The sequence below is a fragment of the Chinchilla lanigera genome, unplaced genomic scaffold (assembly GCF_000276665.1).
Source record: "Chinchilla lanigera isolate Chin_1 unplaced genomic scaffold, ChiLan1.0 scaffold00041, whole genome shotgun sequence".
Classification (NCBI taxonomy): Eukaryota; Metazoa; Chordata; class Mammalia; order Rodentia; family Chinchillidae; genus Chinchilla; species Chinchilla lanigera.
The window spans coordinates 7,509,177-7,525,955 of NW_004955442.1; the positions used below are offsets into that span (position 1 = coordinate 7,509,177).

Genomic DNA, 16,779 nt, shown 5'->3' on the forward strand with positions numbered 1-16,779 from the left:
AGCAGTAGGCAGGCGAGAGCACACCTACCTTTGTTATGAGACATGGCATACAGGAGACACAGCACGAAGAGGGCATGGTAATCATCGTCAGGGCTGTCCAGGGCATGGTATACCATATCCAGGAAGGGTCTGGAAAAAGAAGGGGCATGGTTGAGCCTCTTGGCACAAAGTGAACATTCCCTCCCATTCCCCACCCACGAGGTGCCAGCTGCTCTTGCCTGTCATGGCTCTGTACTCCAAGGCCCCTCATATGTGCCGAGTCAACACCTGGCCCCAGGGACACTAATACAAATAAGTAGGCTCTGCCCATAGAAAGCTGCTATCTACAGGAGAAACTGAACAAGGAACAGGTCACTTAACAATCATTTACCAGGTGTCCCAGACACTGGGGATTGATGATATGGAAGTCCCCGTTCTCTGGCACTCCCACACCAGTTGATAGAGATAGGGAACAGACAAACATACATACATCACCATGACACAAAGTGAGGAGTGTCCCAGGAGAATGAAGAAAACCGGGCATCATGAAAGACCAGTAATACCACACAAGGCACAAACAACATGAACAAGTGTAAGGGCATGGAGCCCAGCGCCAGAGTGCCTGGGTTCACACCCTGATTCTCCCTCTTCTTAGCTGCCACCCGCAGCTAAGTTACTTCTAACCCTCTCTCCCATGACCCAATTTGTACGACAGGTTAGAACCTGGCAGGGCTGCTGTAAAGACTCAGAGGTGAAGATGACTGAAAGGGACTTAGTGACTGGAGGGCCAACATCTGGTAGCTGTTGTTTTCTATCTTTACTATTCCAAGGGCACTTCTCCATAATGTCATTTTGGCAGACCTGGGTCAACAGTTTCTTAGACTGACATCCTCTGACTAAGAACTGATAGCAAGGTCTCTCACCTCTGATGCTGTGTGTGTGAAATCTAAAGAGCAGTGGCAAATATTAGAAACCATATATCGCAAACGCTGCCCTCCAGAGGCAGGGCCTGGCCTGGAACATCTTCAAGATAAGGATAATACAATATGCATAGGTAGGGCCTGTAGGCAGGGAGTTCCTATCCCGTGACCATTTGTGCCTGTTCCTCTGGATGCCAGGTTGAAGCCATGAGAGCTGACCACACCAGTGAGTGCTCAAGGGCACATTTAAGCCCTGGAAGGGCATGCAAGCTACTAACAACACTGGTTATCTATGCAAAGTGAAACTGGGGAACTGTTCTCTGCAAAATCTTTTATACCTCTTTGAATTTTGAGTTCTCTAAACAAACCATCAATATAAAATATTGAATTAAAAATGCAAAGAAAAAGTAGTGAAAATGTACTTGTCATAAACATTCCAAATAAATGCAGAGCACACAAAAACTAAAGGGGACAATGACATTCAGTCTGTTTCTCTGGAGCCACAGCAGGCCATCTGCCACCTTTCAGATGTGTTAAGAGTTTTGCCATGTGTGCATTTGGGTTTCTGTAGGTTTCCAGTGCTGACTCTTCCAAACTTGGATGCAAGATAAAGTATAAAACATTTTCTTATAAACCAGCTGCTTGAAGTTTGGATTATATTTTCATTTGGGAATAATATGAATAACCCAGTGCAATAACAGAGGGAACGCTGGGTGGATACACCATCTTTTATGTATGAGATGATCTACTATGGAGTCACTAAGCATTTTGTTTACCAAGAGTATAATAAAGGGAAAAAGACACTTGGATTTGATATTGGATGGAAAAAAGAGGAATAAAAAAATGACAGAAATGAGCTAATGGGAAGAAGGAAGGCAGAATTCCCAGCAGGCTGCATTCAAGAAAGGTGAGAAAGAATGAAAATGGTAGGTAGCAATGGTTGCCTTGGGACAGTAGAATCATCGAGACTTTTGCTTCTTCTTTTCAAGGTTGTCACATTTTCTGAATTTGTATCATGTCATACTTTTTAAAAGAAGCAATGTTTTGAATGTTTTTAGTTGCCTAAGTTTATAGTCAACTCTAAATGCAAGTAGAGCTCATAATGCACAGGGAATATACGAAGAGCTCTACGTTTTATTACGCTATTTCCTTGGGCAAGTGGGTCATCCAGTGCCAAGATGCAATGTCCATCCTGGAGAACAACTGGCCATCCTCCTTCACCCTCTGTGTGCTCCCTCAGCACTGGGAAGTGCAGGGGACAGAGGGCTGTTACAGTCTCTCACAATCAGCAACCAACTATCTCTGCAACAGAGATCCAGCTCTCCACCTAGGCATACAATTTCAGAGAACAGCAGTGACCTGGCCCCAAACTTGGCAGGCCTACAGGTGGCCCAACTCAAGACATCCAAGACAACTTCCATTACTAAGTCACATGGTCAAAGATGCAGATGGAGTCACCCAAAGTTAGAAAAAATCTCAATCAACTCAAAGAAAACCTTTCTCTTCACTAAAATTTAGAAAAAAATATCAATTTAAAAATGTAAAATTTAGAAAAAAAATTTTGGTTTGCTTCTTAACAGGAGAAATATAGAGATATTTTTCTTCTCAGCAAAGCTGTAGTACTACTGTACTATGCAAAACATGTGTTTCATTAAAGATTGTTTTCATGTATTAGATCCAAAGAAACCAAACACATCATCATAGTATTCACTTGAAAGCAGCAGCTAATATTCTATTAAGCAGATATATCTGCGTTTGTTTAAGCATCTCCCACTGCTAGTTACTTGTTTTCCCAATTATTTGTATTCCAATGCTGTACTAGGCACCTAAAGGTTGTCCTCACTTTCTGTGCTTAGAATAACTTCCTAAATTTTCAGAACTTCAGGAGTTACATTTTTTTTGTCACAAAATCAAAAATGTCTTTATAGGATATAAAAACCAACAGCCCACACCATTCGTAGTCCAATGATTTTATTAACACAAACTAAAAATGGCTGTCTTGCACATCTGATAAATATTAACTCCCTCTATTAGATAACTGAAACATTTGCCAAGAAAAAAGATAAACAAGATGTGGAGACAAAACAGTAGTGGGCTTCAGCTGGATGTGGTGGTATGTGCCTGTAATCTGAGCCCTCTGGGAGGGTGAGCAAGGAGGATCACAAGTTTGATCCCAGCATGGGCAAGTTAGCAACTTAGTGAGACCCTCAAAATAAAAAAGGGCTAGGGACAGTGTGAAGGCCATGAGTTCAATTCCCAGCATGACAAAAATGAATGCATGCATGAATGAATGAATAAATAAATAAATAAAATTTGTGGGCTTCAACTCTTCACTTTCAGTTGGATTAATAAGTAGAATGGCAGGGGGCTGCTATCTATCCTAGTTCAGGAAGTGAATGAGCCATAAGCGGCTAGAGGAATCAGCTGGGGCCTGGGCAGTGGGGTCACCTTGTAACAAGGAAATCCTCCCCAACAGTTCACTGGACAGTCTGGAAGCAGTCCCCTTTTGAAGGAGGTGGCACCATGGCACAGTTCTAGGAGATGTGTGTGCCAAGGTGGAAAAGATGCAACTTCACAGGCCATCACTGAAATGACCCATCAGCCCAAGGCAGAGGCAGACAGCTGCAGCAGCATGCTGGCTGAACCCTAAGTGCAGCCCTGCAGATGTAGTGTGTGAGGCAGTGAATGAACAAGTCAGGGAAACCTAAGCCTGGCTCCAGTGAGGAACCCCCTAAGAGCAGCCAGGGTAAGATGTGGCCCACATCCTTTAGGTGGGGCCCAGCTGCAGTGTGCTCCAAGAGGGTGATATCCTATGCCAATAGTTCTCTTTTCAAGAGGCAAGCACTAGTAACAGCCCTGTCCCCATTCCTCTTGAGAGAAATTGCTATGCCTCTGGGTGGCCAGAGGCTGGAAAAGACTGGGGGACGAAGGGAAGCAGCATGGTCTATTGAGGCAGAAGAGGGGCTGGGGATTTAGCTCAGCGGCAAAGCGCCTGCCTTGCAAGCGCAAGGTCGTGAGTTCAGTTCCCGGTACCAGAGAAAAACCAAAAAACCAAAAAAAAAAAAGATGATTATATTGAGGCAGAAGAGGCCATCTGGGTGGGATGAACAAGCATTCAACCTTCTCGCTGAGCTCCGCCCTGCCTCTGTGAGGCTGAGGACCACCCAGCAGCACCAGGCAAGCTCAGCAGGGCTGCGGGACTACCTGTTCCACTGCAGGCTCTCAGAGCATGTGGCAGCAGCGCTCTTCTCCTCATCCGTCGTATTCTGTTCCTGCACAGAGGTGCTGGCGGCCAACTCCGAGAGCTTGCTGCGCTCCATGATCACCATCTCAATCTCTGAAATCAAACACAGAGACTAGATGAGCCCAGACAGCTTTATAAACCTTGACTTACAGACATACACATGTTGGGATATAAGCAAACGTTCAACACTGGGGACCTGAACACCAGCAACATGCTGGGGAGCAAACAAGACACGGCCAGACATCTCATCTTTGAAAAAAGAGCCAAATATCTTCACTGGAAGAAAGGCAGCCTCTTTAATAAAAGGTGCTGGAAAAACTGGCTCTCCACATGTCGAAGACTAAAACTAGACCCATATCTTTCATCATGCGTTAAATTAAAATTCAATTGCTTAAAGATCTAAACATTAAAATACAAACACTAAATCTGCTGGAAGAGAGAATAGGTAGAACTCTTGAAGACATTGGTATAGGTAAAGATTTTATGAACAAAACTCCAATTGCACAGGAACTATCACAAAATATCAATAACTGGGATCTCATCTTTCTAAAAAGCTTTTGCACAGCAATAGAAACCACCAATAGAGAGAAGAGACAACCCAAAGTGTGGGAAAAAAATTTTGCCAGCTGTTCCTCAAAGGACTACTATCTAGAATATATAAAGAACTCAAAAAAAATCAGACCCCCAAATGTATAGATCCAATTTAAAAATGGGCATCTGAAATGAATAGACACTTCTCAGATGAAGAAGTAAAAAGCAAATACATATATGAAAAAATGTTCAACATCACTGGTCATTTGAGAGATGTAAATTAAAATAATGCTGAGATTCTATCTCACCTCAGAAAGAATGGCTATTATCAAGAAATCAAGCCATAACAAATGCTGGTGGGGCTGTGGGGAAAAAAGACCTCTTCTCCACTGCTAGTAGGAGTGTAAACTGGTACAACCACTATGGAAATCAGTATGGAGATTCCTCAAAAAAAAACTAAAACTAGAGGTTTCATTCAACCCAGCTATTCCCCTTCTTAGTATCTTCCCAAAAGAATGAAAAGCATCATATCAGAGCAATATATGCACACTCATGATTATAGCAGCACAATTTGTAATAGCTAAAACTTGGAAACAACCCAAATGCCCATGAAGCGATGAACAGATAAAGATGTAGTTTTTTTTTATACAATGAAGTACTACTCTGCCATCAAGAGTAAGTTTGAGACATTTCTAACTAAATGGATTCATCTCAAGACCATACGCTTAAGTGAAATAAAACGTGTAGGGGGCTGGGGATTTAGCTCAGCGGCAAAGCGCCTGCCTGGCAAGCGCAAGGTCGTGAGTTCGGTTCCCGGTACCGGAGAAAAACCAAAAAAAAAAAAAAAAAAAAAAAAGTGTAAATTTCCATGGTTTCTTTGGTGTGAGAAACTGAAAGTGTAAATAAGGACCAAAAAATCTAATAGATATTGAGAAATAGGATGAAAATGTTCAAATGAGATGGGGGAAAAGGGGGAGAGGAAAGAAGTGACAAGAAAAAAAAAACCTAGAAGAAATGGGAACAAAGCTTTTGTAATAAAGAGTGGACAAGGGGCTGAAGGGAGGGGAGGGGAATGAAAAAAAGCAAGATACACCATGTATAGGTACAAATTTCCCTATGATGAATGTTATCACTATGAATATCTAAAATATACCAATTTAAAAAAGGACAGGGTCAGAAATCTCTCTCTACTCAGTCTGGCAATGCTAAAAAAACCACAGCCCTGATTTTGACAACACAATACAAATTGCAATCATTTATTTTATTTATTTAATGATTTTAAAGTGTTATTTTGCTTTATTGATGCCATATTTCCTTCCCAAAGGACTTGAGGCATCTTGGAACACAGAACATATAGTTAAAAAGACAGAACCAAATTCAGTGAAAGTATTTTGAAATTGTTCACATTTCAGAAACAACTTTGACTCACATCTTCTGGAAAGGGCAAGACAGAGGGAGCCTGTGATTGCCCCTTACTCTGACTAAGTAAAAATAACTTCTAGCAATCAACTTGGTGTACATTTTTATTTTCAGAAAAAGTCAGGGAACACTAAAGAAAGACATCTAGAATTAAAAATGGAGAGCTGTTTCCAAGTGCCCCTGCAGGAAGTCCCTACCAATGTGGATGAGAAGGGGCTCAATCAGCCCATGGAATTCAGGGTTCTGGTCACTTCTCCCACCTTTGAGAGACATACTGGAGGAGAAACAGATGATGAAATGATCCCACATTTCCAGAAAGATGGTCTCATCCTTCCACAGAGTCCAACATGGTGTCCTTCACAGTTTCCTCAGCACTTGCACAAGGGCCTCCTAACTGGTCTGTTCTTTCTTTCTTGCCCCTTTGTTTGTTCTCCACACAAACCCAAGTGATTTTAAGCACAAATTAGCTCGTATCACTCTCCTGTTCAAAACTCTCAATGCCTTCCTGTCATACCCAGGATGAAATCCAAACACTGTCCCATGGTCTCAACGTCTTACACAGTCCGGCCCCCATCCATCTCTGACCTCACTTCCAGGCTCTCTAAGCTCTGCTATCTCCTCACACTCTGGCTGTGCTGGGCGTCTCACTGGTGCTCAATGTTCCAAGCTTGTTTCTGCCCCAGGATCTTTACACAGCCATTCCTTCTGGTTGGAAAGCTCTCTGCCCAGGTCTTCCCTACCCAGCTATGATTCAGTCTATCCTCCAAGGCTGAGCTCAAATGTCACCTCCTTGAAGACATCTTGAATGACCCCTCTACCTGTTTTTTCTTTATTTCTTTTTATTCATTTAGTTTTTCTATTTTTTTTTGGAGACATGTATGTATTGCCATGTAGCCCAGTCTGACCTTGAACCTTCTGCCTCTGCTTCCAGAATGCTAGAATTATAGGCTTGGTCTTCACGTCTTCTTAAATGATTACTAGTAAACTGCATGCTTTGTTCAGACTTCACTCTTTCCCAATGTTCTTTTTCTGTTCCAGGATCCCCTGTTACATTAAGTCATCATGTTTAGGATCCTCCAGATGTGGCAGTTTCTCAAACTTTCCTTGATTCTAACCATCTTGGTAGTCTGAGTTCTAGCAGAGTCCCTTGCCCTGGGTTTGTCTGATGTTTTTCTGACATCAAGACTGGGTCTTGAAGGCTGTTCTTTCAGGGATCACTTCTATAGTTGGTTACTAGAGGTTTCTCTGTGTAGAGTACAAGACTGGGGTTCTGGGTCCTAGGGAAAGACCACAGAGGGAAAGTACCCTTCACATCACATCATATGCAGGGCACACACTATCCACGTGACTGATGACTGCTGCTGTCAATCTTCAGTGCCTGGCCAAGCTACTGTCCCCTGGGTCTCTCCACTGCAAAGTCAGTTTTCCTCTTCCTCCATGCCTGCTCTGTGGGAGGAAGTCACTAAACACACATCACACCCAAAGAAGGGAGAGCTATGTTCTAATCTCTATAAATGATTTGAAGTTGTTCTACACAGGAGATTCGTTCTCTCTCCCCTCTTCCTTGATTTTATTTTAGAATATTTATAACTACCTGGATTTTCTATTCTCTGTTATTTTGCTTATTTAATGTCAGCCTTCCTTCACTAGATTGTGAGATTCCTAAGAGTAGCTGTCTTGTTCTTCCTGCATCTCTAGTGCTTACTACAAGGCCTGGCACAAAGCAGGTGCATGATAAGTATCTCTTGAATGGACAAGTGGTTGCCTATCCCAATGCAGGAAGTTCTGGCAGTTGGCAGGGCTGGCACTGAATCCAGGTGGCTGGACACAGCAGGTGGTTTACAGCCTAACACAGTCTGCAATCAACACATACAACATCTCTCATCAGGGAACATACTCTCCTGCCAGTCTCCCCGGATTCTGTTAGTCTGACAGTGCTTGCAGCTACCCTGACATGAAGAGTGTGCCCCACACATGTCCATATGGGACCAGGACTTCTGGGAGGCTCACTTTCAGGAGCCCCCTCATCTCCCAATCTGATCTGAAATCCGGTGCCATAGATCACATAGGTGGGAGCCAACAGGTGATTCTTAAGTGGTGTCTGGACAAATGTTCTGTTTATATGGCTTTGTATTTATATAATGGGCACTAGAAGAAAATTCTAGCTGCACAGAGGGACTTTTGTGCACATTAGTGCCTAGAATGAGGCTAAATTTGAGAAAAAAAACCAAGTGAGTCAATTAAAAGAATCCTTCTGAGCACACAGTAGCACAGGGAGTACAAGGACACTGCAGACTGGGGAGATGGCACAGCTGTTTAGGAGCAGCTCTCTTCCTGTCCGTGTGTTCACCCCCAGCAGCCTCATCCAGATGCCAGCCTCCTCCCACAGCCCCAGGTTTCCAGAGTGGGGTGCAGACACTTCAGTGGGTGTGCAAGATGGCTGAGTGGGTGATGGGACTTTTTTAAAGAAGCTAGTCTCATCTCTAAAGTACCTATTTTGCTTGTTTCACACTGTACAAAACATTAGCACATTAACATAAATGTGTATAATTTATATAAATAAGTGTTGCACTCTTGGGAGATACAGGCTTAAATACTGTACGCACTTGTTTGTCATCATTGATAAAGCAAGTCATTAAAAGACATCTGAAGCCCACCTACTAACACTGCAACACAAGCTTCCCCCTGGTCTCTAGCGTCTTGGCCTCTGCCCAGTGACCACAGGCCCACTTCCATCCCTGCCTGGCTGACACGGTGGGGACTCTGCTCCAGGACTCCCCCAGATCACACAGCCAAGTCCCTGGTCTGGACACCAAGTCTGCCATGATGTGGCTGTCCTCTTTCCAGCTTTTTAATCTCCCTGGACACCATCAGATTCTGCAGCCAGAGAAGTTACAAACAGCCCAGTTCAGTGCTCACTGAACATTTTTAACCAGCTCCAGTTATTTTTATTGTTGTTATTGGTACTGTTATTGCAGTGTTGGGGATGAAACTCAGGACCTTGCACATGTTAGGGAAGTACTCTACAACTTAGCCACGCCCTCAGCCCATCAATGTTACCCTGAATGGTAGTTCTGTAGGCAAGTGAGAGCAGGGTTGTTCCAGTACAGGCTGGTGGGCAGCAAATGTCCCCTCCCACAGGGTCCCTCAGGCAAGCCACAGAGGCCTCTTTCTGAAATTCTGGTATTTCACAAAATGATGCCAGAAAACCACTGTTTTTGTCCAGTCGTAGGCATTACATCTGAGTAAACAGTGACCTAGCGGTACAGTTGCCGTTAACATGGCTAAAACATGGCTCCTGGCTCCCTATCCCTAGAAACATAGCAGTGAAAGTCATGCTAGTCCCGATCAGCTCATATCATATCCTGGCGAGCAAGAGCCTCTGCATAGAGCAAGGTTTCCAAACCTTGGCTGTGTCACCCCAGTGTCCCAGCTGCACGGCCCTCTACCCCCCACACACTTAGTTCTCATCTAGCCAGCATGGTAATGGAATGAGCTGTCTTACTCAGACTAATCTTCCAGATGAATGGAGATCAGTTCTTCAAATGTCAACACAGGTTTCCCCTTCCTTCTTTTGAATAATTTTACTCAGGCAACTCTTACAGGACTGGTTCTTACCTAGGACCTGCCAACTCCTTAAAACTGTATGTAAAATGCTGCCTGGGTACAGAAGTGTGGTGGATAATAAGTTTTTGGGGAAAGAGTCTCTGGATTTTCACTGCTCAGAAAGAACTCTGCAGCCATCATTAAAGAGGATGCTAGCCAGGTGTGGTGACATGTCCCTATAATCACAGCACTCTGGGAGGCTGAGCCAGGAGGATTGCAAGTTTGAACCCTAACCGGGCAACTTAGTAAGACTGTGTCTCAAAATAAAAAATAGAAAAAGCTGAGGCAATAGCTCAGTGTGGAAGTCCTAGGTTCAATCACCACCACCACCAAAAAAAAAAAAGTGATTTCCCATGATGATTTGGGTCTAAGTGAATCCCTTTTCTACATCACACCAGAATATCTGGCATGGTTCTGTGCTGGGCTCCTACTCCCAGTGACACTGCCACCTATCTCAGTGCAGCTTCCCTCCCAGGGTGCACGCACCACACTGCTGCCACCAACAAAAACAGTGCAGTGTGCTAACGTGCACACAGATTTCCACTGTTGGCCACTGGGTCCAAGTGTCAGGCTCTGCTGACAGAACCTCACGGGGGCTCTATGTGAACCTCAATATATGGTGAGTCTCCATGCCCTCACCAGCCAGTTTCTATCTTGGAGTCTGACGGACTGCAGCAGTAATTTGGTCTTGTTTTGCTCAAGCTTCAGGCATTTGCTTGCCTCTGTGACTTTTATCAAGTGTGTTACCTGTGCTACTGCTATGTACTCATTTTATATGCACAATCTTACTATTCTTCCACTGAAATGCAGTTTAAAAGGGAAGCTGAACCACTATTATAACCTTCGACCTAGCAGTCCCACTTGGAGAAATTTGCCTGGGAGATACACCACCAACAATATGAAAACACACATGAACAGGTATTGATTGCACTGTTGTTTGTAATTCCAAAATACTGGAAACTCCCTAAATGTCCAAGCATAAGAGAACCGTTGAATAAACATATAATGCAGCTATAAAAATGAATAAAGAAGAGCTATGAATGGATATGAAGCAATTTCCGGAGCTACTGCTAAACTACTAGAGCAAAGTGCCCCAAAGTATATATAGTAAGCTATCCTGTGTGGAAGGAAAAAGGGCAAAGAAAACACACATAAACCTGTTTAGTCTTACAAAAGGAAGTACAGGAAAGATACTCCAGAAAAGGAGGGAAGAGGTAAGGCACATGGGAAGAAGGATGTATCTTTCAACACAACTTTTTGAAGTTTTGAGTGTTAATACCTCACATATTTAAAAAAGGAAATTGAAGGCTGCAAGTGTGGTTTAGTGGAAGCACGCTTATCTATCATACATAAGGACCTGGGCTCAATTCCAGTGCCATATAAAAGGACATTGAGTCAGTAAGAATGGAAAGAGAGAACCCCAAACTTGGGGGGTAAAAAAAGATATATATTTATTTAAAATGAATACTATACCTATTCTGAAGAGGGAGAGGAAGGACAGACAAGCCAATCCAAGCAGCTTGTGAATATAATACTTGAGCATATACCCTGTTTTGGGATAGGTCAACTGCTGGAGTGGCAGCAGAAGGAAAAACATAGTAAAGAAGCCTTCAACTCTTTATTCACTAAGGAATAAATATGAGCGATGCAATTTTGAAGCTTTTTGGCTGTATTACAGGACTGAATAAATAAATGTATTGAAGGCTGGGTGTGGTGGTGGACGCCTGTAATTCCAGAGGGAGGAAGATTGTCACGAGCTCAAGGCCAGCCTGGGCTAGTGAGTTCAAGGCCAACCTAAACTACACAGCAAGAATGTGGGAAAGGAGGGGAGGGGAGGACAGGACAGGACAGGACAGGAGAAGAAAGAAAAAAACAAAAAGAGGGGATGTGATGTGACGCTTGTGGAGAGACAAGGACCTTACTGTGGAAGAAGATATGTATATGTAAATTTGGAATGGGAAAAGATAAGAAGGAACACTGTGAAAATTGGTTGGAATTGCAGGCATTGGTAGGAGTTTACAACTTTCAAATATATATATATGTAACCATGTTTTTATGTATTTGTGTGTTTTATATATATTCTCAACTGAAAAGAACAAAAAGACATTCAGGAGCAATCAGAACATTTATTGCTTAGATCTTGGTCCATAAAACTATTACTCACTAAGAAAAACCATAGCTTTGCAAAGAAAAGGTTAATTTTCCAGGGATAGGCAAAAGAGGTACAAGGTGAACACAGAACGCCAGTAAATGCAAGGCCCAGTCATCAAAGTGATGGGGCTTAACACAAAGAAACAACAGCCAGCCTGCAAGGACTCCCATGAGCCAAGTTTGAAACAACTGCAGTATCAAAAGAGTGAAATACAACAGTGAAAAAGAAGCCACTAAAAAACTGGGATCCACGCTGATAAAAGGTATAGAAATGTAGAAAAGAACGGATCTTACATAGAGTAGAATAATGAGAACTGATTTCTAAACAAGGAAAGCAGGCTGTCCACTGGAAAGTCATCACTGTAATCACCATGGTAAAGCGTAGGTGAGGCAAGAATTACCAACAAGTGCCAAATCCAAGGAGAAATTTTGAAGAAGTACATTGTTATGGTTGTGTCTGGATTACCCCCCAAAGTCTCATGCAGTCATGGGGTGGGCTTTTAGAGTTTATGATTGATCCATGATCCAAAGCTGGGATTATGGGTGTGAGTGCTACACCTGCCCTGGGGCGGATAGTTTGCATATGTAAGGGAGAGAAAGAGGCTGCTTGCTGCCACTCTTCCCCTTGTGCTCTTGTTGCTTTTGCTGTTTTCAGCCACCGTGAACTGTTGCCCTCTGCCTTGGAGCTAGCCAAGTATGGACTGAAACCTCCATAAACTGTAAGCTAAATAAACCTTTTCTTCCTTAATTTTGGGCATCAGGTATTTTGTCTCAGCAAGGAGAGAAAAGTAACTAAGACATACATTACTTGAAATGTCTCCCTGGGGGACTACTTATTAGTTGCAAAGAAAAGAAAGAGAAAGTATATGGTGGAGACTCTGAATAAAACCTTAACCAGGTGACCAAAATGAATATCACCCAAAGGGGACAGAAGGATATCATATGCCTCCAAATGTGAAACTCCGAAAAGGACACAAAAATCACCTGTGCAGTATTCCAGCCAAAATACAGAACCTGAGTGTAACATGAGGACACATCAGGAAACAATGAGGACCATTTCATTAGAATATTCCTGCATGGGTCACTCAGCAAAGTCAGTTCGGGCGTATGGGTGGGGCTCGGTGGTACAACATATGCTTGCAAATCTGAGGCCCTGGATACCATCTTCTGCACAAAAAACAAGCAAAAAAGCAAGCAAACAAACAAAAAAGTTACCACTGAAAGACAAAGAAAGACTGTGGTAATATTCCAGAATAATGGAGGTTGGAGACATGACAACTGAAGATACTATCCAAACCTGGATCTGATCTTTTACCTGAGGGGAAAATATGCAATAAAAGGCATTTTGAGGCCAGCCACACAACTGGAACAAGGACAGTAGGAAAGTACTACATATGGAGTTGACAACTACCATGGTCAAGATGGAGAACACCTTGCTCTTTGCAAATGCACACTGAAGCTTTAAAAGAAGGAAAGGGACATGACGGATGCAACTTATTCTTTAAACAAGTATATAGCATATGGAGGTGGGATGGCAAAAACACAAATAAAGCAAACGGCATAAAAGAGTAAAAGGTTAAAATGGGTAAAGTGTAAATGGGATTTTTTTTAATATTATATTTGCTTTCACAATTTCCTGTAAATTTGAAATTATTTCTAAAATGAAAGTTTGAAAAATTACAATAAGCATAAACCCAGTATAAACAGACAGCCACTGTAAAAATATACATGATAAATAAACAAGAGCTGCTGTATGCATTTGCAAACATCCACAAGGCCTTAACACCAGGCCCACTTCTGGCCCAGTCTGAGCAGCTGAAGAGGCACTGCTTCTGCCACCTTCTCTCAGCACCCGTCCCCCTTCCAGGACCTGAGATGCCAGACTCTTGGAAGGGGCAAGGCAGAGGCAGGGTTGAGTCCCGGCTGAGTCAAGAGGGCTCATGCTCTTCTCATCTCTCGGCCACTCTACCTGAAGGGAAGGGTCATGGCTTGGCTCCAAGAAAGAGGACAATGTGTGTACCCAACTTGCACTTCTCCCTGACACACAGTGACACGAAGCCGGCATTCTCCAAGTATGGCAAAGCTGTAAAGGTTACCACGAGGAATGATAAAGACAGCAGAACACAGAAGGGGTTGTATTGTTTGATTTTGGGGGAAAGATGCTGCAAAAAGTGCACCAGAGCGTGAACAATGAACAGTCATTTGGAGGCCTGATGAAGGCAAGCACTGCTGTGACAGTGGGAGAACAGCATAACGCATCTGAAGGGGAAAGTGTGCTGAATGTGCCATGAATGTGGGCAGAGTGAACACTGTCCTAGAAATACACTCAGAGAACATGTGCCTTTGAAGAGCAAAGGAGAAAAGGAAAACAAAGAAAATCCCCGAACCAGAGGATGGTGAGGAGGAGGAGAAAGGGAAGAGGAGGAAGGAGTCTGCTCTTCACAGCTTGTCCCCACAGCGTGCTGCACAAGCCAAATCTGAAGAGCACGGCAAGAGGAAGCCCAGGCCTGGGGGCCTCCTGCCCTCCATGACTCAAGACACCCGAGGGCAGGGCAAAGCAAGTGTCTCAGTGGTGAAGAAGGACTCAGTTATTTAAATTATTTTATTATACAAATATCATTAAAAAGTTTTAAGTTCGAAGTCCAGTTAGGGACTATGGTGGAGACACGAGTTCAAAGTCCAGTGTCTCCACCATATACTTGGTTTTGTTTTTTTTTTTGTTGTTGTTGTTTTTTCTCCGGTACCAGGAACCAAACTCACGACCTTGCACTTGCCAGGCAGGAGCTTTGCCGCTGAGTTAAATTCCCAGGCCCTCCACCACATACTTGGAATCTGAATTTAAGAATCAATACAGAATTCCAAAATCCAAAATGCTCCCACATCCGTGATGACATAAATGAAAAATGACACACTATGAAGCTTGCTTTCATGCGAACATTATTTAAAATATGGTATAAAATTATCTTCAGGCTATGTGTATAAGGTGTATATGAAACATAAGTAAATTTCACGTTTAGACCTGGGTACCCTCCCCAAGATAACTCACTATTCTCAATATTTAAGATGTTTGCATTCAAAATCTGAGAAAACCCAAACTCTGAAAACACTTTGGCCCCATGCATTTTGAATAAGGGATCCTAAACCTATACTAAAAATCAAGATATTTTAGTATTACTCTTTTGATTTTTTTTGTTTTTTTTTTTTGGAATAGGGTCTTGCTATGTAGTTTAGGCTGGCTTTGAGTTCACAATGTAGCCCCGGCTGGCCTAGAACTCGCAGTGATCCTCCTGCCTCAACCTCCTGAGTGCTGGGATTACAGGCATGTGCCATCACGCCCAGCTTGTTAGTAATAATCTTGAAAAGAACTAATTTTAGTAAAAATAAGAAAAATTAGTACTATCGTAGTAACGTTATCTCATAAAATATAGATATTAAAATGATTTATTTCAGAAGTTCACTACAAATGCTTTATTCATGTCTGTTTTACATGAAGACTTCTGAAATAGATGTAATCTTTAAATCAAAAACTTCATAAAGATTAAGAAACTGAATGACTTGTTAACAGTTAATAAACTTTTCAAGAGAATTTTACCTTTAAACAGGTATGTGTTGCCATCTTATTACTTTTATTTATTTATTTATTTATTTATTTTGGTTTTTCTCCGGTACCGGGAACCGAACTCACGACCTTGCGCTTGCCAGGCAGGCGCTTTTGCCGCTGAGCTAAATCCCCAGCCCCCATCTTATTACTTTTAGCTTTATTCCAATATGGATGAGCAGTAAATATTCATAAAATATAAAGTTAAGTACCTCTCAAAGGCTTATAACCAAATAGAGCAGTTATTTACCTGTCCTGCCTACAACAGCAAATTCTATTTTCCAGAAGCAACAACTTAAAACTTCCTTAGCTGTTTGTATGTACAGACATAGTACTAAATAAAACATCTATAGTTCTGTCAACTTATAAAGGGATAAAGAAGGATTTGTCAATCTCTTATGCTCTCTTCCACCTTTCTCCAGCTTCCCAGGCTATGTTAAATTCAAGTTTTCTGTTTGTTTTATGATCAAGTAATGATCCTCATTTCATGTTACATTTCTTTGTATTTACGAGTAAATCTTTCTATATCTTCAGTAGATGGTTGTATGGGAATAAGATTATGGAATCTTTAATTTTCTACTTTGCATATTTTTTAATTGTTTGAATGGTTTTAAGAACAGGTATATAATCATTTACTAAGATCAATAAAAATATTTCCACTTTAAAAATAAAACAAACAGGGCTGGGGATGTGGCTCAGTGGTAGAGTTCTTGCCTTGCATGCACAAGGCCCTGGGTTCGATCCCCAACACCACAAAAATAAAACAAACAAAAAACAAAATAGTACAACAAGACAGAGCTTGTGTGATTCCACCCAGATAAGGCTCCCAAGGTATTCAAACTCATACAGACAGAAGGCAGAATGGTGGCTGCCATAGGCTGGAGGCAGGAGGAATGGGGAGTTAATGTTTCACGGGTCCAGAGCCTCAGTTTTGCAAAGATAAGAGTTCTGTTACTGAGTAGTGGTACGGGATGCACACCAAAGTGCGTAGTTGACACTGTTGAACTCTACATGTAAAATGGTTAATAGGGAAGATTTTATGTTATGTATGTGTATTTTATGATCGTTAAGAAAAAAATGAGAAAACACTGGCAAAGTCCCATCTCTTTGTTCAATGTCTAAGTAATGGCTGTGCTAGTGGAGCCACTGCAAGCCCACAGAGGCCTGAAGACCCTCAGGACCCATAGAGGTCAACTTCTTCCTCTTGATATGATTTCTCTGGCTACATCCTGGAGATTCTCCAGTGCTCTGACACACTGATTTTTCAAACAACAGCAGGAATTCATCAACTTGCTCAGGATGATGTACATTCTAATCTGATTAATATCTGG

General features: G+C 42.3%; 1 protein-coding gene across 8 annotated transcripts in view; it reads right to left on the reverse strand.

Moving 5' to 3' along the window:
- The window catches only part of Clec16a (C-type lectin domain family 16, member A), a 214,437-nt gene that overhangs the window by 139,561 nt on the left and 58,097 nt on the right, over positions 1-16,779 (reverse strand). For all 8 annotated transcript variants that reach the window (XM_013517853.1, XM_005391173.2, XM_013517852.1 and 5 more), the window contains 2 exons: positions 4,104-4,236; positions 29-129 (listed from right to left, as the gene is read on the reverse strand). In XM_013517853.1, coding sequence (XP_013373307.1) covers positions 29-129; positions 4,104-4,236 — 234 coding nt within the window. The remainder of the gene's footprint in view (positions 1-28; positions 130-4,103; positions 4,237-16,779) is intronic.